The 23,285-nt window shown below is 44.0% G+C and overlaps 2 protein-coding genes and 1 long non-coding RNA gene across 3 annotated transcripts; 2 read left to right on the forward strand and 1 right to left on the reverse strand.

Moving 5' to 3' along the window:
- Positions 1-6,513: 6,513 nt before the first annotated feature.
- Positions 6,514-10,807, forward strand: LOC137904286 (leukotriene B4 receptor 1-like). The gene is made up of 5 exons (XM_068748447.1): positions 6,514-6,607; positions 8,360-8,948; positions 9,371-9,571; positions 9,659-9,702; positions 10,023-10,807. Exons 2-5 carry the CDS (start codon positions 8,376-8,378, stop codon positions 10,297-10,299), a joined length of 1,095 nt encoding a protein of 364 aa, XP_068604548.1. The 5' UTR covers positions 6,514-6,607; positions 8,360-8,375; the 3' UTR covers positions 10,300-10,807.
- Positions 10,808-10,925: 118 nt separating this feature from the next.
- LOC137904287 (uncharacterized) lies at positions 10,926-11,669 on the reverse strand. The gene is made up of 3 exons (XR_011105815.1): positions 11,558-11,669; positions 11,211-11,248; positions 10,926-11,124 (listed from the first exon to the last, which is right to left on the reverse strand). It is a non-coding gene; the product is annotated as an uncharacterized lncRNA (long non-coding RNA).
- Positions 11,670-18,428: 6,759 nt separating this feature from the next.
- Positions 18,429-22,555, forward strand: cyp7a1 (cytochrome P450, family 7, subfamily A, polypeptide 1). Its single transcript, XM_068748446.1, has 8 exons — positions 18,429-18,508; positions 19,426-19,666; positions 19,798-20,001; positions 20,292-20,486; positions 20,568-20,767; positions 21,686-21,816; positions 21,946-22,124; positions 22,253-22,555. The coding sequence occupies exons 1-8, from the start codon at positions 18,429-18,431 to the stop codon at positions 22,553-22,555; spliced, it is 1,533 nt and encodes a 510-aa protein (XP_068604547.1).
- The last annotated feature ends 730 nt before the right edge of the window (positions 22,556-23,285 follow it).

Raw genomic sequence — 23,285 nt, forward strand, 5'->3', positions numbered from 1 at the left:
CCGTGTGCTAGTTTGAATCCTGAGATTAGTGACGGCGACGTTGGAAAGTTATGGTGACTTGACCTGAACTCCAGGTTTTATGTTACCAAAAAAAAAAAAACTCTGACGCCGAGCATCAACAAAGACAGAAATCAGGAATGGGTTTTAGTATTAGTTATTTATTAACATTACATCACATCTTCAATAAAGACAGGCGGAAAGTCACAAGATGTACGTTGTCCAAGTTTAACTTTATAGGGTATTTGTACTTTTGAGCTTTCCCATGTTCTTCACGTCCCACTGTACTACAAACCAGTACTTGACTGTACTGCTGCAGCCATCTAGATGCTTTCTCTGCCACCTCCACCCCAGGTTCCATCGGTCCACAGTTCTTCCTCCCTTACAAGAAATTTATTTTATACACTATCTATTTTATTTTTAATATGCTTGAGTTTTTGGTTTTTAGAGAAAACAATATAACTATAAGAAAACTGCCCAAAACACACACAGTTTTCATTATAAGTTGGATAATTGAGGGCTCAGTGCCGACGTGTCTGAAGACAGCCACCATCATCCCTGTCCCCAAGACCTCCACCGTTTCATGCCTGAACTACTATCGGCCGGTTGCTCTGACTCCGATAGTCATGAAGTGCTTTGAGCGGCTGGTGATGGGGCACATTAAGGAGAGCGTCGATGACAGCGTGGACCCCCATCAGTATGCGTACCGGAGGAACTGCTCCACTGACGATGCAATCGCTTCTGTGGTTCACGAGGCCCTGAGTCACCTGGAGACCAGAGACGCTTATGCCAGGCTGCTGTTTCTGGACTTCAGCTCGGCATTTAACACCATCATCCCGCAGACTCTGGTCAACAAACTGGTGACACTGGGGCTGAGCCCATCGATGTGCAACTGGGTCCTGGACTTCCTGACGAACCGGCCGCAGACTGTGAGAATCCGCAACATCTCCTCCGCCCCCATCATCCTCAACACCGGCTCCCCTCAAGGATGCATTCTGAGCCCTCTGCTGTTCACCCTGCTGACGTATGACTGCAAAGCCAAGTACCCGAGCAGTCATATCGTCAAGTTCGCAGACGACACAGCAGTGGTGGGACGCATCCTCAACAACGACGAGTCGGAGTACATGCAGGAGGTGGAACATCTGGTGCAGTGGTGCAGAGAAAATAACCTCTGCATCAATGTGAAGAAAACGAAGGAGATGTTTGTGGATTACAGGAAAGGAGGCTACACCCCCCCTCCCCTCTACATCGGAGGAGCGGCTGTCGAGGTGGTCCAGAGCATCAAATACCTGGGCGTGCACATCGCCAGCGACCTAACATGGAGGACTAACTCAGCCGCCTTAGTAAAGAAGGCCCACCAGCGCCTCTATTTTCTGAGGAGGCTGAGGCGAGCAGGTATGGGCTCCCCTGTCCTGTCGTCCTTCTACAGGTGTGCGGTGGAGAGTGTCCTCTCATCCTGCATCATGGTGTGGTACGGCAGCCGCTCTGCTGCAGACAGGAAGGCCCTGCAGCGGGTGGTTAAATCGGCCCAAAGGACTTCGGAGAGCAGCCTACCCACCGTGAGTGACATTTACAGCAGGAGGTGCAGGAAAAAGGCAACCTGCATCATGAAGGACCCCACCCACCCTGCACACGGACTATTTTCCCCCCTCCCATCTGGGAGGAGGCTGCGCAGCATCAGGGCCAGAACCACCAGGTTCAAAAACAGTTTCTTCCCTGATGCTGTGAGAGTTATAAACAGTGGATAACTCGGAGGCCAAATGCACTGCTCCTTGTTGGACCCTACTGGGGATCGTGCAATCACTTTTGTCACTTTTGTGTATATATTTAGTTTAAGTTGAATGAATGTGTGTTTGTTGTGTGCCTCGAGCTGGGACCTGAGTGCTGTTTTTCGTTCGTGCATGAGAGTGTCTGAATGACAATAAACATTTCTTGATTCTTGATTCTTGATTCTTGATAATTGAGTTAGCTGGTCAATAAAGTAGAAGTTTAAAAGTATACTCTGCATAATTTCTATTCATCTCTGGAAGGTTTGTGGGATTTTTGAAACAGGAACTGCTGAGCGAGGAGAGACGGAAGAAATGACTCAGGTGGCGAAGAGATTTAGTGGATCCCAGTAATAAACGTTTCACACCAACTTTATTATTTCATTAGCAATGAGCAGATCAGAACTAAAAGAACACAGAATAAAAGCAAGTACTAAGGTGGTATATCCTTAAAATAAGTAGAAGTGGAAGAAACAACTATAGAAACATTTATTTTAACAATAAAAATATGTTCTTATTAAAAAAAAATGTATTTACAGTGAAAAGCATAGAGAATAAATGCAGCAATTTAAAAATGAATTGTGTTTAATGGATTTACAAAGTGCATGGGCCTGAGCCCATGAGGTTATTTTTACATGACACAGAATACACTTGAAAATGAACGAGTGAGTGAGTGAGTGAGTGAGTGAGTGAATGCAGACAGCTGAGTCCTGAATGTTCGTGGTTGATTCTGAATGCATTTTCAACATTTGCTTCAATTTCTCAGGGGATAATGAATGAAAATAATCATTTAACTGTTTTTAAATTGGTGTCGCTCCAAATAGAACTCTGTATCTAACCGGTAGAAATAATACTGCATGCTGTAACACATTTGTAATGGGGGGTACCTCGAGGTGGCGTTGCACACTATTTAAACAGCAGTGTTAATCAGGAGCAGGTGTGTCGGCAGCCAGAGTGGGTTGAACAGTCTCTTTTAAACAGTCTCTGATAGGACTGTCTAAAGGTTGGATGCTCTCAGCAGTTGGTGATTCCAGGAGAACATATTGAACACACCTGGTGGAAGTCGTTCGGGACGCGCAGGTACTTCTGAGTTGTTTTAGGGTTTTAATATAAAACTGGTTTTGAGTGTGGTTGTGATTTTGTATTATTTGTTTTTACAGTGGCATCCTGCTGTCCTTGTGATTTCGTGTTTTGCTTATGTTTGTTAATCTGTCCTAGTAGTGGCGGCATAACTCCTTATCTTTGTTTGTTTGTTTGTTTTGTGTGTGTCGGTCACGCCCCTAAACACTGTTCATCTATTATTTGGGATCTGGTTTTCTTGCAGTGTGTTTTCTTTCTATTAAAGAGTTAAAGTTTGCAGTTTCTTTTGAATATTTTTAAGCTTGCAGTGTTCTGGTTGGGTTTTGCATGTTGGCCCGCCATATGGTGTTTAGCTCTGCATAGCATTTTTGTTTTGTTTGTACGAATAAATATTATTACATTTATTTGGGATTCTCTTTTTATTTTGCATCTCGATACTGTAACACATTGAGCGGCTTCACCTCAACATGGCTGGAAAAAGGCTGATTGGGTTTCAGGGCTGTTGAGACTTGGAGGTCTCACAAGGTCGCCCTTGTCTCCATGATGCGTGCGATGCGTGGGGTGAGGATGACTAATTTGTTTTCCATTCAGTTGCACACTCTGCTGGTAGAAAAAGAGAACAGCGGATTAAAATGGTCTGAAATGTGGATTATACCTTTAATGGATTATAACCTGTGAACACTTTGTATGGGGGGGGGGGGGGGGGGGCACGCTTCTTTTCTCTGCATCTGTTTTAAATTATTAGATGAGATCTAAAAATATTATGTTTATATTTATATCCGTCTCTTGGTTGACTAAGTGAAGAAATGGAAATAGATAAATATTATTAATATTAAATACTGTATTCCTTAATGGATTACGCTTTGTTCAGGCTGGCATATGAATCACTTATTCTACAAGGTCTTCAGACATGAAGCAAGAAAATCTACTACTGTACTTTCTACTTGTCCCATGAGGGGTTGCCACAGCAACCCAACCTCCTCCACTTCACCCTGTCCTTTGCATCGTCCTCCCCAACACCAGCCACTCTCATGTCCTCCCTCACTACATCCATGTATCTTCTCCTGGGTCGACCTCTAGCCCTGTTCCCTGGCAGTTCCATCCTCAGCATCCTTTTACCGATATAGTCCCCGTCTCTCCTCTGGACATGTCCAAACCATCAAAGTCTGTCCTCTCTGACCTTGTTTCCAAAACGTCTAACCTTCACTGTCACTCTTATTGTCTCATTTCTAATCCTGTCCAACCTGGTCACTCCCAAGGAGAACCTCAGCATCTTCATCTCCTCCACTTCTAGCTCCGCCTCCTGTCTTTTCCTCAGAGACATAAAGCAAGACAATAATGAAATAAAAATATACACAATGCATTTTGCAGGTACAAAGAAGGAAGTCCAAAAGAAGATGGTTCACTGGCCAATTAATCCAAAACTAAACATCAAATATTCTTTTCACACAGTGGGACGAAAACGTAAAACATAAAACAAATGATTGCTTCAAACAAATGCCAGAGAAAAGCTGCACGTCCATTCAACCTATCTATCTATCTATCTATCTATCTATCTATCTGGGACGCGCCTCCACTTTTCAGAGCCTTAGGACACAGATTTCTATCTGAAGGATATTTTGCAACTCCTCTCCCGACACGCTGAGGATCTATGAGACACAGATAAAATATGATCCAAAGGACGTAACTGTAAAAAAAATAAAAAATTGTGGCGTCATTTCTTCCTGATACTGAATATTCAGACAAGTTGATACAAGCAGGTTTCAGCTCGTCTGTCGTCTGAGCTCAGGAGGTAAAAAACACACATTTACATAATGATGACAATGTGCCTTCCAAATAAATAAAACACAAAGTGTAGCTGGACTCGGAAAAAAGTAAATGATAGAATAAAACATTATTACTTTATAACCTAAACATTTATGTTCTACTGCTTTGTTGCAGGAAATGGTATCATTTATTTTATTGCTTTTCTTAACTCTATTTTAATTAAAAGCATTATATATAAATAAATGCACCCAGTGATAATTAATAACATGTTTTTTAATGTCTCGATCAATAAGTCCATTTACATGGTGGAAGTTTTAAGATCCTTCTTGTAAGTAAACGTATTAATAATATACTTTAAAATCAAAGCTTGTAGTTGCTTCAACTTGGACTCATTTTAAATTGTTTTAAAGAGGACTACAATTAATTATTATTTGTGATGCTTAGAAGTATTTTTTGTAAAGTTTTTTTTAAATGTTCCATAATATAGTGCAGAAGTAGAAATGGGCATGAAAAAAAAAGATGTGCTAAAGCGCATGGACCCGACTCGTCAAAGGTTCTTATCAGCTCGCTAAAATAATTAGGTGAAGTTTTCAGAACCATAAAGTTTACAACAGCTGTTGTAAATTATAGCCAGATGAAAACCTCACAATCGATTTCCTGTCCATCATTATTATTATTATTATTGTTTGTGGTTTTTTTTACGGGAATTGTATCGTTCTCAGAGTTTTGGGGGGGGGAACAAAGTGGATTATTTCCTATGACTATTTATCACTTGAACAGAAGCTGATCTGCCATGGAGGACATGCAGGTCCGGTGGAGCGAACAGACGGCGTCCTGGTTGCATTCAGTGCCAGACGAGAGAACCTGGCCCTTCGCTGGAGGCTCTCTTCTTCTTCAACGGGAGACGTTCTAGAAAACTAGAAGCTGCCCCAACTTCAGTTCAAAACTCTGCACACATTTTCCGATTTGTTCTGAAGTGATTAGGCCCGAGCGCCTATCACGTTCTTATTTCTACTACGATTCCCTCTCTTCTCAGGAACCTAAACTAGCAGGGCCCTAAAGTTGAGCCACTTCTCAACTCTTGTGATATTTCCTGTCACTAACGACGACCTACTTCAGTGACTACCGGTATATTGATTTATATCTATAATGTTGCACACAAGAGAACACAACCCACTGCTGCTTGCTTTGGTCCGACCCTTTTAGACAACTTTACCTACCGCTAAATGACTTTTTGGGGTTCAGGTTAAGATTGGGCCACCGCGACATTCACATTTTACACACTCGTGTACTTTTCAGGACACGCAAACAGTCTTTGATGTGGTTAATTTATGACGGAGGTTCAATTCAAAGAGATCTTTGAGGCAGCCTTTCAAGTGTTCGTTCAGATATTTAGAAAGAGCTTTTAGAAACTGCAGTTTGTGCATCTAAATAGATAACGACAGCAGCAGCTCTGACGTCACTGAGCAGATACATGCGTGTTCACCCGACTTTCTGCCTTTTGGCTTCGACTCGGCATTCCTGTCAGTGTGTGTGTGTGTGTGTGTGTGTGCGTGCGCGTGTGTGCGGTCTTCATGCATGTTTGCACATGTGTCTCAGCATCAGTGAAACAAGGCGCTTGTGCAAGACTTTCAATCACTAATTCTTCAGATTATGCAACCGTTGACTCAAAGAGGTTGGTGGTTGTGGTGGGGGGGGGGGGGGGGGGGGGTTGTTGGACTGCCATCATGGTCGGTGTCTCGCAGCAGAGATGCCCGACACGCACCCTGAGGAGGTTAATACATGTTGCTTCAGCCAGAGGGAGAGTGAGACGTGAAAGGGAAGACACACCTCTGCCCCCCCCCTCTCCCCGCAGCATGCTGGAGCCTGTGGGACAGGATGCGATTCGGTTCATTATAGGCTGATCAGAGACGGTTGCAGAAGGGATCCCCGGCAGGATCGCAAAAGAGGCTGAAGAGAACCTGACCCCCCCCCTCCACAAAGAGAACCCCGTCCTGGTAAGGCCCGTCGCTCCTGAAAACGCTTTATGACTTTTTCTTGACCCCCCCCCCCCCCCCCCCCCCCAAACCTCTCCAACCCTTGCATCTTTTCTTTTCTTTCTTCCATCCCAAAATGTTCATTTACTTTTCTTGACGGGATTATTTAAAAGTAGGGGATTTATTACAAACACGCGAGTCATGGTTTGAACGCTGTGGGACATCAAACCGAACCGTGAGCGTCTCCGCTGGCGTCTCGAGTTTCAGGCAGTGTTTCTCACTTCTTGATATGTTTAAGTTCTTTTTGCACCATATTGTTCTTGATTTAGTAAAAAACTAAACAATCTGATCTTTGCAGGATTTGCTGTCAGTCTTTGTCTTTTCCTTTAGTTGTTCTCCTCAGTTCACATCATTTATTGTAACAGCATCCATTCACGCTGTCGTCGAGTCAGAGCCAGGATATTAGGACTTTATCAGGAGATGTGCTTTGGATATCTGGATCTCTGGGTTTGAAGTTGCATCATCTCTCATTCTAGAATCTAGACAATTCGATTTGCTATAGTCCACCTGTGTTGGTGTTGATTTCCGTGAGAAACAGCCCAGAGGAGAGAAGCGAACCAAACTGAAACACAGTCTGGTGTTTGTCCGACATGTTTTAGCATGCTGCCTCGGAGTTTACAGCACGTCGTTGTTTTCCACATCTGAAGTGAATATTTCAGAGCGTGCGTCAGGATGGCAGCCATCCTAGTGCAGCAGAATAATATTCACAGCATTTGTCTTTGAGAACTGTCTCAATATCTACTGAAAACGACTTTAATTTGATGCTATGTGAACGAAAAAAAAATACCAGAGCATTATTTAGCTGCTGTATTTTTTCATGACATTGTACCTCTGCCATGTCTGTAGATTGGTTGGGTGAGGGTTAAGTTACGAGTATTTATGAAACGTGGCTGAAATCACGCCTTTTTTCAGAAGCACTTGTTTATTTACAGTAGTTTTCTTTCTCCCTCCGGTTTTGTGTTTGTTTCTTCTCATTTCTGACTTCCTGCTTCTCATGTTTTTCCCGTGCCTATTTATATTGTCTTGTCTGTGATGATGAATGAATATGATGAATATATTTATTAGATAGAATGTTAGAGTACAAGTACAGTCACACAGTAGCATCTACTACAAATAAACATCCTGTCTAAGAGGAGCATTTCAAAAAAGCCCTCGTGGTCTTGTTTCCGTTGAAAGTCCTTAGTAAATAAATCGACATTTAACAGTACAAATAAAACTAATATTAAATTACTAACTTGATGCAAAATAACAATACATTAAAAATAAATTACTCCACAGATATAAAATAACAATAAATTCTAAATAAATTACACCACAGATGCAAAATTACAATAAAAGGGGGGCGGGGGGGTTGATCCGGAGAGAGTCGTGATGACTATCGCTGTTTCTGCCCCCCTGAAAGTAGAATTTTTAGGGCCAGTTTGAATGCGGCCAAAGAGGTGCATGTTTTGAGGGCAGGAGTCAAACAGTTCCAGCCTTGGGGGGCAGTATTGTAAAGTTTCCTCCTCTGCTTTGCCAGTCAGCTGCGGATCAATGTATGCACTTGTTTCGGGGGGGGGGGGGTACATGTACGCACTAAATCATTACCATTATCAAAGAGTCTACAGTTCAGTTCAGTTTGGATACGTCGATGTATCCAAACATTTAATAAATACTCTATAATAAGAATAAAAGTGATGTTTTTAAAGCACTAAATCTGCCTCTCGTCATCAGGATCACTTCTTCCACCATGAACAACGGGAGCGTTTCCTACCTCATCGTCAACGACTCTAACCCGGAGTATGACAGCGTTGTGAGCAACAACTTCTCCGCCAGCCTGGGCGCCCTCATCCTCGGCTTGGTTTTCCTCCTCGGCGTCCCCGGCAACCTCTTCATTGTCTGGAGTATTCTGGCGTGCATCCGACAGCGCTCGGTCACCATCCTCCTCATCCTCAACCTGGCGTGTGCCGATGGCTTCCTCATGGCGCTCACCATCTTCTTCATCGTCTACCTGGCCAAGCAGACGTGGGTCTTCGGCGACTTAATGTGTAAAGGCGTGTTCTACCTGTGCAACACCAACATGTATGCCTCCATATTCCTGATCACGCTGATGAGTGTGCACAGGCTGGTTGCCGTGGTGATGCCGAGGAGGCTGTCTTCTCAGATCAGCAGGAAGGTTGTGAGGAGGGTGATCGCTGGCATGTGGGTTTTGGTTCTGATTCTTTCCATCCCTTCGGTCGTGTTTCGAGATGTCCGCGAGGACAAAGATGAGATGAATAAAACGAGACTGGTGTGCGCTCCCAATCACACCCTAGCTCGACATGTAAGTAGACTGGGGGGGGGGGGGGTCAAGTCATTCCTCAAGCTGTTCTTAACATTTATTCTCCCAGCCCCCACACCTTCAGATTTTGTCTGAGCAAAAGTTTTAAAGGAAGTTAAATGAGAATTTGTGAACTCTTTAAATAAAAAAAATCTGAAATTCCATAATTCTGTCTGAAAGCCGGAGAGCAGCTCCGGTAACTATTTCTCCATTGATTACTATTCTTGATTGTATTAGATTGTAAAGTTGTGACTCCATTCTTTAGTATGTCTTTAGAATGAATATTAGAAGAATATTGCTCATAGGTGAACACAAACCTTTCAAATATTTACAAATTCAAGTTGAAATTTTCCGTTATCCTAAACCCGGCCCATTAACTTCTTCGGAACCCCCACGTCCGTTTTGTGTCCGCTTCTTATTTGCAGGTGAGGTTTCAATATTCTCTGGAGACGGTGGTGGGATTTATTCTTCCTTATGCGGTCATCATCGTCAGCTACGTCCTCATCCTGAAACGCCTGAGGCAGACCCGATTCCGCAGGAAGGTCCGGAGCGAGAAGCTCATCCTGGCCATCGTGGTGATGTTTGGACTGTTCTGGCTGCCGTACCATATCATCAACCTGGTGCAGGTGCGTTAAAGCAGGCTCCCCAGCATCCGGGCACCGCTCCGCGTTTGGATTCATGAGCTGATCTCTTTGGTTTTTGCTTTGGTTAAGGTGGTGGCCGAGTGTTTCCCGGAGGATTCAACCACAAGAGAAACGTGAGTCACGAAACATCTCCGTGTTTTCACATACAGAGCAGCACAATCCGACTGTCGAGTTAACCACTCTAAATGTTACATCCTTTTGTTCTTTCTGATGGTTCTACCTTTTTGCATTCATCTGTTATCCGTTTGTAGTCGTGTCTCTTAAATTAATCTCAGTGGATGTTTTGTTTCACTTTGCAGTCGGTTCTTTTTCCAGTACTTCATCCTTTATGCAATTTAATGTTACCAAAAGGTCAATTGCTTGCAATCTGACTTTCAAAAGCTACAGAGTAAGCACATATTGCATGACTGATCTGGAACCCTGTCGTATGCAGACTGGACCATATCGCCAAATCCAGTCGAGCCGTGACCTCGGCCTTGGCCTTCATCAGCAGCTGTGCCAACCCCGTCCTCTACGCCTTCGCTGGGAAGTCTTACATCAGGCGGAACGGCATCTCGTTCATGGCTCGGCTGTTTGAGGGCACGTCTTTGGAACAGGGAAACAAAAAGAGTCAGATGCTGGGGAAAGACGTGGGAACGGGGACCGACTCCTCGACGACCACTGGAACTTTACAAGATGGGAGATCAGCGGGAAACTTGTCGCATAAATGAGTAGAAACACATTAAAGGACGTGTACATTTTGGTTGAAGTAATATATTTTGCTATGCTGGAGGGAATAAAACGCAGACAAGCTGGGGCTGGGTGGGGCTGCTTCAAACATCCCAGTTTGATTTAATGCAAAAGGCAGCACAAATGCACTGCTGCAAATCTCAACACCAATTTGAGATACGGTAGATGCCGATTGGCTGATTTGAATATTTGGAGACATGCGGGCTTGCAGGAGAGCATTTTGCAGACGGATTTCCATCCGAGACAATTGTGCAACTAACTTTTAATCGCTTTGTGTTCCCGTGCGACGACCATTAAGTGTTCATATCGATGTTAATCAATAATCAGTGAAATGCACTGAAATGCGGTGCAGGCACCGGAGCCTGGAATGTTCATGTTTGACCTGTATATAAGAGGTCCTGCTCCTTTTCACTGTTTAACGGATCAACATTGTTCTTTGAACACCGCCGCATTCGCTTTCATTAAATAAAGCTTAAACAATTTGATGGATTTATTCCTCGGCTGGTTTTTTTTGTTGAAGCCAACTACCGGTAACTCTTTATTTTTATAACAGTCGCCATCGTCTGAGATCAGCATCCAACCGTGTAGCAAGCAAGTCACATTACACTTGATTTAATCTCTGGCGTTAGCAAATCAAGACAAACAATTTAACACTTTGTCAGGTTTATTTTTCAGTGGAAGTTATGTTCCACATTCCCAAAGGTGCCCGTTTACACGCAGAACCAACTGAAACATCTCAAATGAGCGATCCGAGTCCACCCGGGATGATCCATCGACGTTCTCCGATCGCACAGCGCCCCAAACACCTGCAAAGGAGGAACAGGTGAGCAAACTACCTGTTCAACAGGAAGTCTCCATAGCAACCAGACAAGGAAACAAAATCAATACCAACCGAAGGTCACGGATCAATCCAGCGTGGGCTCTCGGCTCCTGGAACAGGAAACAGACTCTTAGACTGAAAGGAAACGAACCAACTTCCGCCATTACGCACGACTCGTCAAACCCATCAGCGCAGTGAAAGAGTAATCACGAGGTTCAGGTGAAACACGGACTCACATGCAGCTCATCACCGGGGTTCGACCGCAGAGCTAAAGTGTTCAGTAGCGAGATCAAACATGGAGGCGCAGTTTAATATCGATCTCCGTTTAAATTAAACAAAACGCGCTTATCGGTGCGTAAAGGCGCTCCACGGATCACCTACGCAAATCAACCCCTACGACGCGATCTGCGGGTAAATACCGTAAACGCCGCTCCGCCGCCGAACATCCGCCGCAGTGGCGAGAGAAGAGAGAAGAGACCCGGCCGATCCGCTGCGGCTCCTTTTATCGCTTCATCAAACCACGTGGGTTCTACTTCCGGTTCCGGAACACGAGTTCAGGCAAACGCTTTATCAAAGTAAAATGTTCAGAAATCCAGCAAACGATACTTAAAGCGCCTCTTGTTTTGCATTTTGTACATGTCGAATGATAATTTTTACTATATTGTATTATTATTTATTATAAAATACATTATATATAATAACATTTTCTTACACTCATTAGGCTCATTATACATAAGAAATAACAACCTTTAATCATTGATGAACTTGACGCTGAGGGGAAAATCATATATTCATTATTTAAAAATGTGTTTGAATATTGTATCCAATGAATAGAAGAAGAATAAGGACACGCCCATTGATGTTATCACCATAATCAGAAGGACATATGGCAAACATAAACACAAGATTTTCCATAAAACACTTATTTCTAGGCCAAATCTGAAAATTCAAAAACTTCCATGACCAGACATGCATGCTTTGGGGGAATTAATGCCCGGAGCGGCATAGTGACACCCAATCCTCATAAAGTCACTAAGTATAATTGCTTAAAATGACCAACAGTAGCCGACAGTGCTAAAGGAAGAGAAAAAAGGGAATGGATCAGCTTCTTTATCATAACATTTTATTTCTTCCTTGGTAAATGCCACATCTCACCCATCAAGGACAGTAGTTCATGCACAACTGACAAAAACCTTAAAATAAAAAAAACACAATTCTGCTCCTTTAACGTGATCTATTTTACAGTTTATTATTTTCTTATTACATCCCCAACAATTCTATGAAGTTTAATCACAATCTGTCCGGTAGTTGTAAAAATGTTGTAAAAATCTGTCAAGAAATAAAGTAAAATGTTAAAATCCAAATTGTAATGGGTTCTTCCTTGCTCTACGCTCGGCCCTACAGTGAGTTCTGTCAAGTTTATCATGTGTGTGAATATCATGTCAATAGTGAGGACCTATTCCAGATTTGATCGATATTGTCACCAATGGAATTTGACAGTAATCGCTCTAATGTGGAATGCCATCCCAACATTCCAGAAGAGGGCGCACTAGCCCAATCTAATTCCTGCAGCAGACAAGCAGACAGGAAGACAGCGACGCGCATTTTCTTTTTATATGTTGTAAATTATGCCCTGCGATGGACTGGTGGCTCGTCCAGGGTGTACCCCGCCTCTCACTCGCAGTGCTGGGATAGGCTCCAGTGGATGACGTGGTTAAGAAATTTGCACCGGGCCACACCCCCTCATTGACCTCATCGGAGAAGCCACCGGCCCCCACATCATACAAAAAAGAAGAACTAAAAACAAAACCATTCAGCCTCATTCACAAAGTTGTGCTTAAATTGTGCGTACGAACGTTTGATGAACAAATCGGCGATTCATCAATAGGTTCTCGTCTTCTCACTGGAGCGCCTAAGAGGGATCACATGACGCCTGTCCCGGCCCTCCTAGCTAGCACGATCTCAGTTAAATAAACAAAGGATATAGATAATTATATATGAGATCTATAAATGATATAGATCTCAATGGTGCTGCAGCATGCCGTTTGTTCTTCTGGAGTTACTAGAGTTCATCTGGAGTTTCAAGGCCAGGCTGATTGAACATTGATTGCAGGGAGGCATGCGTTTATTATATCTTACTGATTATCATGTAATTTCCTCTCCTGACCTTTCTTTATCACACTTCCTTTGTCTTTCTCCCTGCTGGCCTTCATCAATTATGCACCACTTGAAGTTAAACACAGGTTAAGGTTATACCAGCTAGTTGGACCTGCCCCCACAGGAATGCTTGTTGCATGGCCTTTTAAGTACTTTGAGAATGTCATGCTTGCTTTAATAACTACTTGAATTACCGGTAATTATTACCGTATAACTCTCTATTTGTGAATCTGGACCACTCCTCACTTCTGCATTTGCAGTTGGTGCTACATGTGCCGCCCCGACGTAGACAAACCGGTCCAGACCCAAATTTGGATAAGGCCTGTCATTGATGAATAGCTTTCCAAAGCCCAATAAATGATTCTAAACATCCTAGGACTTTTTTTCTGCAGGTGTCTCAGGCTGCAAAAACATCATAACAAATTCACAACATGTGACTTGGTTTGTCATTATGTGTTCACATGTTTCCATAGTAGGTAGTAAGAACCAGACAAGAGTGTAAAGGTTGGGCTGCTATATGGTTACCAGATAAGAAAAGGAAAACTGACAAGCTAATAGAACAACTCTACAGATAATCTAAAGACTGAAGCTGTCATTTATGATGATCTGTGGTGACTTTCAACACATGATTTGTGACAGTCAGGCTAAGCCTCGGTGTGTGAGTGAAGAGAGGTGATTTTGCCACTGACTCCCTTCTGTGCCCACATTAACATTTTCTCCAAGAACTACAATCAGAAATGTAGTGTAAAAATATTTAAAGGGAGAGAAAATTATATATATTTTAATAAGTTAATCATGAAATAATAAACAACACATAAGCTACATGTCTTAAATTGTTCACTATATAAAGCTGACGATTTATAGGCCAACCTCCAAGCTGCCTTTCATCTTGAAAAATTTGGAGAAGGATGCTTACAGTCACAGGACACTTCAATGAATCGGCTCCTAGAGTGCTTTGAGGACGTTAAAGCCTGGTTGACCCTCGCCTCAATGAAAGCAAAATGGAGGTGATGGTGTTTGGTCCTAGTGCCCCCCCCCCCCCCCCGTCGATCTGGGCCCACTGTCTCGGATTGATTCAAGATTGACAGTGACTTAAGGTTGGAACATCAAGCACGTGCAGCGGGTAAGCACAGTTTCCTCAATTCAAGGCAGTTGAGGAAGGTAAGGCCGATTCTTGCGGAGGAGCCATAGAGCATCCGACTTTGACGGTTAAACTCTCCCACCTTGGACTCTCCCCCTCCATCTGCACCTGGATTAAGGACTTCCTGTCTGACCGCACACAAAGGGCCAGACATGTCTCCCACCTCTCCCCCACCATCACACTCAACACCGGCGTCCCACAAGGATATGTACTGAGTCCGCCTCAAAAAGCAGAGAAGGAGGCGGAAGATAGCGTGTACAGTATAAGTAATTTAATAAAACCAAACAAGAAACAGAAGAATGATGGACAGGTGCCAGAAAAAACAGTAACTGAAGTAAACTGCCTATAATAAAAGTAGTGATACGACCATAGGGACACGCTGAAGTCGTATCTAAACCTACCGGCGGCTGGCTGGAGCCAAATAAAAGGGTAAACACAAAAGCACAGCCTCATGTACTCTTCCAAATGTTACCAAGAAAATACTTGCCGATGAGCAAACAGGCAAAGAAAACACAACGACAGGGAGCACACGGAGAGAATGGGCAGAATAGCGGACACACGAAGCTAAGGGATATTCTGTCAGGGACCGAACAGGAGGGCAGGAACTAAGTAAGGTGGTGTCAGATGAGCTGGGATGAGCTTCAGGTGTGTCTCATTTGTGCCAGTTCACTCGTAGCTGCACCTGTAGGAATAATCAAAAGTTGGGTCAGTGAGCAGCAAGCAGAAAAACACAGGTCAACAAACGGTTCACCAGAGGACCAGTTTTATATCCTGCAGATTGCAGATTGGTGGGAGGACAATGGCAGTCCGGTGACAGGACAGTAGCAAAGAGCCTGAGGACAGACTGTCGTTAAAGGTCCCGTATTGTACCCTTTTTCCACAAGTTAATGCAGTTCCCAGATACTTATGAAATATCTGACAAAATAGCAAACAAAATAGCAACCGATGCTGCAGGACAGCGTCCCTCTTTTCTGTCTCAAACCGATGCTGCAGGACAGTGTCCCTCTTTTCTGTCTCAAACAGATGCTGCAGGACAGCGTCCCTCTTTTTTGTCTCAAACAGATGCTGCAAGGACAGCGTCCCTCATTTCTGTCTCAAACAGATGCTGCAAGGACAGCGTCCCTCTTTTCTGTCTCAAACAGATGCTGCAGGACAGCGTCCCTCTTTTCTGTCTCAAACAGATGCTGCAGGACAGCGTCCCTCTTTTTTGCCTCAAACAGATGCTGCAAGGACAGCGTCCCTCTTTTCTGTCTCAAACAGATGCTGCAGGACAGCATCCCTCTTTTCTGTCTCAAACAGATGCTGCAGGACAGCGTCCCTCTTTTCTGTCTCAAACAGATGCTGCAGGACAGCGTCCCTCTTTTCTGTCTCAGATGCTGCAGGACAGCGTCCCTCTTTTCTGTCTCAAACAGATGCTGCAGGACAGCGTCCCTCTTTTCTGTCTCAAACAGATGCTGCAGGACAGCGTCCCTCTTTTCTGTCTCAAACAGATGCTGCAGGACAGCGTCCCTCTTTTCTGTCTCAAACAGATGCTGCAAGGACAGCGTCCCTCTTTTCTGTCTCAAACAGATGCTGCAGGACAGCGTCCCTCTTTTCTGTCTCAAACAGATGCTGCAAGGACAGCGTCCCTCTTTTCTGTCTCAAACAGATGCTGCAGGACAGCGTCCCTCTTTTCTGTCTCAAACAGATGCTGCAGGACAGCGTCCCTCATTTCTGTCTCAAACCGATGCTGCAGGACAGCGTCCCTCTTTTCTGTCTCAAACAGATGCTGCAGGACAGCGTCCCTCTTTTCTGTCTCAAACAGATGCTGCAGGACAGCGTCCCTCTTTTCTGTCTCAAACAGATGCTGCAAGGACAGCGTCCCTCTTTTCTGTCTCAGATGCTGCAGGACAGCATCCCTCTTTTCTGTCTCAAACAGCTCTGCCTCAGAAACAGAAACTAAGTTCATTGCGTGCACTCGCGCAGCTGGCCAGACGGCCTCTCATATGCACACACATCTTGTGCACGTTCTAACAACGTGACGTCACATTAACAAATATTTCTGCCAGACGCGTTTCAGAAGGTGATTACAGAACTACACAAACTACGCAGGATTGGCTGGATGGTTTATTTTGCTGTTTTTGGGTTGATAAGGACCCAAACCCACCATAATAGTGTAGAAACATGGGAAAAGTGAGTTTTTCATAGGTATAAAAAAACCTCTAAAATATCAGATGCTAAAGTATTCCGGAAGGTTTTATAAAATTCATTGGTCAGGCCATCAATGGAGTGTGGAGCTCCTCCAGCTGCACAGTCTAGCTGTGAGTTCAGGAAACTGGAGAACCTGGACAGAACCCGCGCAGACCCAGAGAACCGATAGGAATCGAAGCCGGTACCTTCTTGCTGTGATGCGGTACGCGCCACGCACCGTGCCGCCTTGCTGCACGACTCACACTGTGATAATGTAACGCTGAACATACCTCTGCAACTGTCCCTTTTGTGGGGAACGTTCATTGTCTGTGAATCAGACTCCTACTGGCTCCAATTCTCCTGCTCTGTGAGAAACACAAGCGCTACGTGCAGAAGAGCGCCGGAGCCATTCAGAGTTCATTATGGTGTCACCTCGGGCACAATGCCCTCTCTGTCTGAGAGGAATGTCAGCGGGACGTTAGCAACGCAGGGCCGATGGGTTTGTGTGGCACATTCTGAATCTGGTTTATTGCCCGTCGGGCCCACACATCCAATCGTTGTGCCTGTTGCTAGGGTTCAGGAAAGTATGTTGGATAGCAAAGCTACCAAAGGGAGCAACCGAGTTTGATGAATTAAAGTATAAGAAAATAAGATTCAAACTACTTAATTAATAAAACAGAAAACTGGCAATGACTGTGCGATAAGCAATAAATGCTGCCGCTGCAGAGCTAAAATACAAGCCAGCAATGTGACAACGACGCCAAACCGCTGGACAGCAGTCACCAAACCAGTGGCTGAAGTCACCGTGTGTTTCACGCTCTCATGAATATGCAAACTACAGACTCAGACGGTGAAACGGCTGGTTTTGCCATAAAAACATTATCAGTCATGTTACAGGCATGAGGAAAATGCTTTGCACGCAAACATGCCGGAATTATCATTACGCTTGAATGCATGAACAAAGCAAGAGACAATTATGTCCCAGAGAATGATATCTATTCAGGTAACACCTTCCACCCCACACACACACAAACACCCACACGCACGCACACACCTACACACACCCACACACCCACACACGCAAACACGCACGCACGCACGCACGCACGCACGCGAGCAACCTTGAACCATTATAAAACAGTCCATCAGCTAGTGTTGTCCATGGACTCCAGTCAAGGTTATCACACACACACACACACACACACGCACACATACACACGCAACACACAGCCCCCTCTCCTCGACAAATTCTATTAGAAAAACAGGCTTTATTTTAACACTTTATACGTCAGAATATCTGATAGAAAATTCACAAAATATTCAAATCTAAATGAATATGAGCATGAATAATTAAATCATGATTGATTTGAACAGATTCGTTTTTGTGTGAATCGACACCACATTTTCCAGAGAGAAGACTAAATAAAAAAAAAATCCCAAAATAATCTTGCAATTAAATCCCTGAGTATTCAACACATAATTCCTGTAATTGAGGCTCATGCTGCCGTACGGCTTCCCGTGGACCCACCCTGTGGAATTACGCAGGTATAAAAACCTGTTCCTATCGATGTGTCATCACACTCAGCTGAACCAACAGAGCTCACTGGATGTTTTCACGATTGTTAGTGACAAGCATTGTTCCCGTGCGTTCATAGTCTCTGTACTGGAACACGTTTAACACCCATTTCTCTCTCTCTAGGACGGTTGACTTGAATAAAGCAGGCATTAGTTAGGCAATCTCGGTTCCTGTCGGTGTGGCCTGTGTGGAGCATCAGAACTATTGAGTGAGCCTGCTGCTGGATTGGACCCTCTCTCGTTCCGTGATGATGAGCATTGCTCTGATCTGGGCAGTAGTGGCAGGATTCTGCTGCCTGATTTGGCTTGTCCTGGGGATACGCCGCAGGTAAGGCATTTCTTCTGCCTTTTACCCGTGTGGTGTGTCTAATAGGAATCTTGTGCTATAGAATGAGCCACACAGACTCAGTAAAGATATTCATACTTATTTTCCAGCTAACAGGTACAGGAGCATGACTCACATGTCAACATTACTGAATGACTTAAGTATGCTTGCAGAGTGTGCTAACCAAATAAAACCTTTCTTTAAAGGTTGGATTTTCTTTTGGTATGTTGATGATTCACCGGCCAGTCACTAGTGTGCTGTTATTGCTCTGCTGTTTCTACTTGACCCGAAGATGTGAATTTACTCGTCAACCTGAAAGAAAATCCCTCTGATATTGAAGATGTAATAATCATCAAGGCAGGAATATAACCAAAGCACTTAAAAAGCACTTATTCACTGAAAAACCCAGCAGTGTTGAGCACACAGCTTTTTCATTCATTTTCTACAACTTGTTGCCATGACTGTGCAAGGTAGGCTAAAGACAAACGCGAGAGAGACCAGCCAGTTATCAATTCGATATGTATCAATATATGCTACTGTCCCACTATCTGCGTTGGCATTCTATAACAAACAAAAAAACAAACAAACAATGAACTGCAACAGCCAGCAAGTGTCAAAGTAGAATTAAGTGAGATAGCAAAAAAAAAAGCCAACATTGTTTTCTTGCTTGCAAGCGAACATGATAATCTAGAACCTAAAATGACAAATGCCATGATAACATTATCACGTTGCTATGATATAATTCTTTTCAACTTTGAGTTGCGTAGATTTGAATGGTAACGTAGACGTTAACATCGGACAACACCTGTTCGCCAGTCGACTCCGGTAGTAACGTCTCACACGGGCCAGGATGACCAACCAACGATAACAGGTTGTCACTAAATCCTCATTTCCTATCTGTTTCCTGCGACTGCTTATAGACAACCAGGCGAGCCCACGGTTGAGAATGGCCTCATGCCCTATCTGGGTTGTGCTTTGCAGTTCGGGGCAAACCCCCTCCAGTTCCTCCGGAGTCGCCATAAAAAGCATGGCCATATTTTCACCTGCAAGATTGCAGGGCGGTACATCCACTTCCTGTGTGACCCCTTCTCTTACCATTCAGTCATCCGACAGGGGAGGCACCTGGATTGGAGAAAGTTCCATTTTGCTACATCAGTTAAGGTCAGTTTGTGTGATGTTGTCCTTTATTTTATTTAATAGACTTGACTCATGGTATTTTTGTATTTAGATAGATGTTTTCATGCTGTTGTTGTGGACTTCCGTGGCACTTCCTCATCCCCTCTCCTCACTAGGCATTTGGTCATGACAGCTTTGACCCTCGCCATGGCCATACTACAGAGAACCTACACCAAACCTTTCTGAAGACGCTGCAGGGCGACGCTTTGCCGTCCTTGATAGAGACCATGATGGGCCACCTCCAGGATGTCATGCTGAGGTCAGACAGCCCCAGCAAAGACCACTGGGAGGTGGATGGCATCTTTGCTTTCTGCTACAAGGTCAGTAACTGGACTTCAGAGAGAATCCCAATCGATTTAAGGCTTTTGAATGAGTCTAAATCTCATTGCATGTGTTGGATTGTCTAATTTACATTTTCATACAAACATCTGATATTTACATTTTGCCCTAAAAATGTATGTTATAACTGCAAATCAATCAAAATGAACCTGCTTAATGAGACTTCACTTACTTACAACTTCACATTTCTTTAGCATCCATGCCCAACGCAATGAGCCAAATGTCCCCAGGAGTCCTAAAAGGCCTTTTCTTCTGTCCCGTTGTCGAGCAGGTGATGTTTGAGTCTGGCTACCTGACTCTTTTCGGTAAAGAGTTTGGTGAAGACGAGTGCCAGGCTCGACAGGCAGCTCAGAAAGCATTGGTGCTCAGTGCCTTAGAGAACTTCAAAGAGTTTGACAAGATCTTTCCAGCCTTGGTGGCTGGCCTTCCCATTCACGTTTTCAAGAGCGCCTACAGCGCCAGAGAGGTGAGCATGATTCTCGTGCATTTAGACATGGCAATCACGCTCAAATTAACATGTTTTTTTGTTTTTGCTTTAAATGTGCAGAAGCTAGCAAAGACCATGAATCCTGAAAATCTGTCTAGGAGGGAGAATGTTTCCGATCTGATTTCTATGAGGATAATCCTGAATGATTCCTTATCCACCTTCAATGATGTGAGCAAAGCCAGGACACACGTCGCCCTCCTCTGGGCTTCGCAGGCTAACACCTTACCTGCTACCTTCTGGAGTCTCTTCTATATGATCAGGTATGCCGAGTCCTCATCTTCTGCGCTGTGTATGTTGTCTGAAAGCAAGTAGGAGCTAAGGGTTGAACAGATACCCACATATATTTAATGTTCCTCTTCAATGCGAATTCATAACGCAGATTGAGATGGTGTCCTCGCCTTGGCATTTTTATTTTGATATACACATTCCTTCTTCATGCTCTTGAAATATTTGGCAATAAAGCAGAAAACCAAAAAAGTGATTCCAGTTTAGTTTACTGCAGAATACAGTTTTCTTTGGACCTTATCAATTAGAAGGATTGCTGAGAAACAACAGTAAAATATCTGTTATTCCCAATGTCTCATCAGGTGTGGCAAATTATTTCCCCAGCTTTGGTTACAGATAAGATGGGGTCAATGCCACAGGTTTAAAATATGTAAAAAGAAAAGTGACTCAGGGCGGCTCGGTGGCGCAGTGGTAAGCACTGTTGCCTCACAGCGAGATGGTCGCGGGTCCGTCTCCGGCTTGTGGCCATTCTGTGAGGAGTTTGCATGTTCTCCCCGTGCCTGCGTGGGTTCTCTCCGGGTTCTCCGGCTTCCTCCCACCACCAAAGACATGCAGCCTAGGCTGATTGGTGACACTAAATTGCCCGTAGGTGTGAGTGTGTGTGCGGCTGGTTGTCTGTCTCTGTGTTGCCCTGCGATGAACTGGCGGCTTGTCCAGGGTGTCCCCTGCCTCTCGCCCATTGATTGCTGGGATTGGCTCCAGCTTGGCCCGCGACCCGATAGCGGAATAAGCGGTTAGAAAATGAAATGAAATGAAAAGTGACTCATTATTTAATATGATCAAACTTCATATATTATTATATTATCAAATAAGATGCCCAGTCAGCAAATAATAACCACACTGAGAGTGATGGCATCATAAATCATTAAAAATGTTCACATATTTGTCCTCAGGAGTCCAGATGCTATGAAAGCAGCTTCTGAAGAGGTGCAGAAAGTTGTGGAAAAAGTAGGTGTAGCGGTTGAGTCCAGCAACCCGAGACTAAAGCTCACCAGGGATCAGTTGGACAACATGCCTGTACTAGGTAGAAGTACTAGTTACTGCTAAATAAAGATCTGTTGGTGCTGTTGTATACTGCATTCATCGTTACACAGTCGTTATGCATATTTTTTCTTCTGTTGAAATTTTCTTTCTTTCACCTGTTCGTCTACAGACAGCATCATAAAAGAAGCCATGCGCCTTTCAAGCGCTTCGATGAATGTGAGAGTTGCCAAGGAGGACTTCTTGCTTCACCTTGACAACAAAGAAGCTTACCGTATAAGAAAAGACGATGTCCTTGCCCTGTATCCACCCATGGTGCACTATGATCCCGAAATCTACGAGGACCCATATGTAAGTCCTCTATGTAGTTATCACACACACACACACACACACGCACACACAAAACATCTTGAAGAAAGGGCTTGCATTTGGTTTTTCCTTCTGAAACCTAATCTTCCCCTCTCCTCATCACATAACAGGTGTACAAATTTGACCGTTTTCTGGACGACAACGGTCAAGAAAAAAGCACTTTCACACGCAACGGTCGGAAGCTGCGCTACTTCTACATGCCCTTCGGCTCAGGCGTCACCAAATGCCCTGGAAGATTTTTTGCTATATATGAGATCAAACAGTTCCTGACTCTGATGCTGTTCTACTTTGACATGGGACTATTGGATCCCGCCCTCCGAGTCCCACCACTTGACCAGTCGCGTGCTGGTCTGGGAATCCTGCAGCCGACCTATGATGTGGACTTCAGGTACAAGCTGAGATCAAAGAACTAGGATCAGCCAGGCAGAGTGATTGAAGTACATCTTGTACATAGTGTACAGTATATTTATCAGTCCTGATGAAGATGCTTTGCTGTATGTGTACACGGAATGAATTGTGTATTTTCGTTGCTTTCATGCACTCTTGAAATAATACACTTCACATATGGAAGGTGTCCCAACAAAGTGCTGAGACCTTCAGTGTTTTAATGTTGAGCACCTCCTGTCCCTGTTTGAGCAGCGACGGCAGGCATCCGCCATCTCGGGAAAAAGGACGGGATAAAAGACGAGACAAGACGAAAGAGATTATTAATCCCAGACTGCGGAAATGTGCTTGTTAAAGCAGCAGCAGCGACAGGTGGTGAATAAAAGGTGTCGTAACAAGCAGCGTGCAAAAGACAAGGAATATAACGAAAACAAAGTTTGGAAATAATTGCAAATATGAATACAGTGCAACCTCGGTTGTTGAATATAAGTTGTTCCGTAATACTGTTCGAACACCAAAGCTTTTAAAAAATCATGTAAACTAGACAAATCCGTTGCTACATTCCTAACGTTTGCTCCTGCATGGCGCGCCACTCCTTTTCTACAGCCTCTCATTCTTCTCCGGACCTTCCTGCAATCTTTCGGCACTGATGCGTGGCTCAGAACTAACAGCTGTTCCTGAGAATTAGCAATGGATGCACAGTTAAAACGACTTAAGTCACCAGAATAACATTCATAGGTGTTAACTTCTGGGATGACT

This window comes from Brachionichthys hirsutus, chromosome 15 (genome assembly GCF_040956055.1).
Source record: "Brachionichthys hirsutus isolate HB-005 chromosome 15, CSIRO-AGI_Bhir_v1, whole genome shotgun sequence".
Lineage (NCBI taxonomy): Eukaryota > Metazoa > Chordata > Actinopteri > Lophiiformes > Brachionichthyidae > Brachionichthys > Brachionichthys hirsutus.

Bases quoted from the DNA above. Each gene is read 5' to 3' on its own strand.
- cyp7a1 (XM_068748446.1), top strand. From the start codon at position 18,429: ATGATGAGCATTGCTCTGATCTGGGCAGTAGTGGCAGGATTCTGCTGC. The intron at 19,667-19,797 runs GTCAGTTTGTGT...TCTCCTCACTAG, and splicing joins ATTTTGCTACATCAGTTAAG to GCATTTGGTCATGACAGCTT. The intron at 22,125-22,252 runs GTAAGTCCTCTA...ATCACATAACAG, and splicing joins AAATCTACGAGGACCCATAT to GTGTACAAATTTGACCGTTT.
- LOC137904286 (XM_068748447.1), top strand. From the start codon at position 8,376: ATGAACAACGGGAGCGTTTCCTACCTCATCGTCAACGACTCTAACCCG. The intron at 8,949-9,370 runs GTAAGTAGACTG...TCTTATTTGCAG, and splicing joins ATCACACCCTAGCTCGACAT to GTGAGGTTTCAATATTCTCT. The intron at 9,703-10,022 runs GTGAGTCACGAA...TGTCGTATGCAG, and splicing joins GATTCAACCACAAGAGAAAC to ACTGGACCATATCGCCAAAT.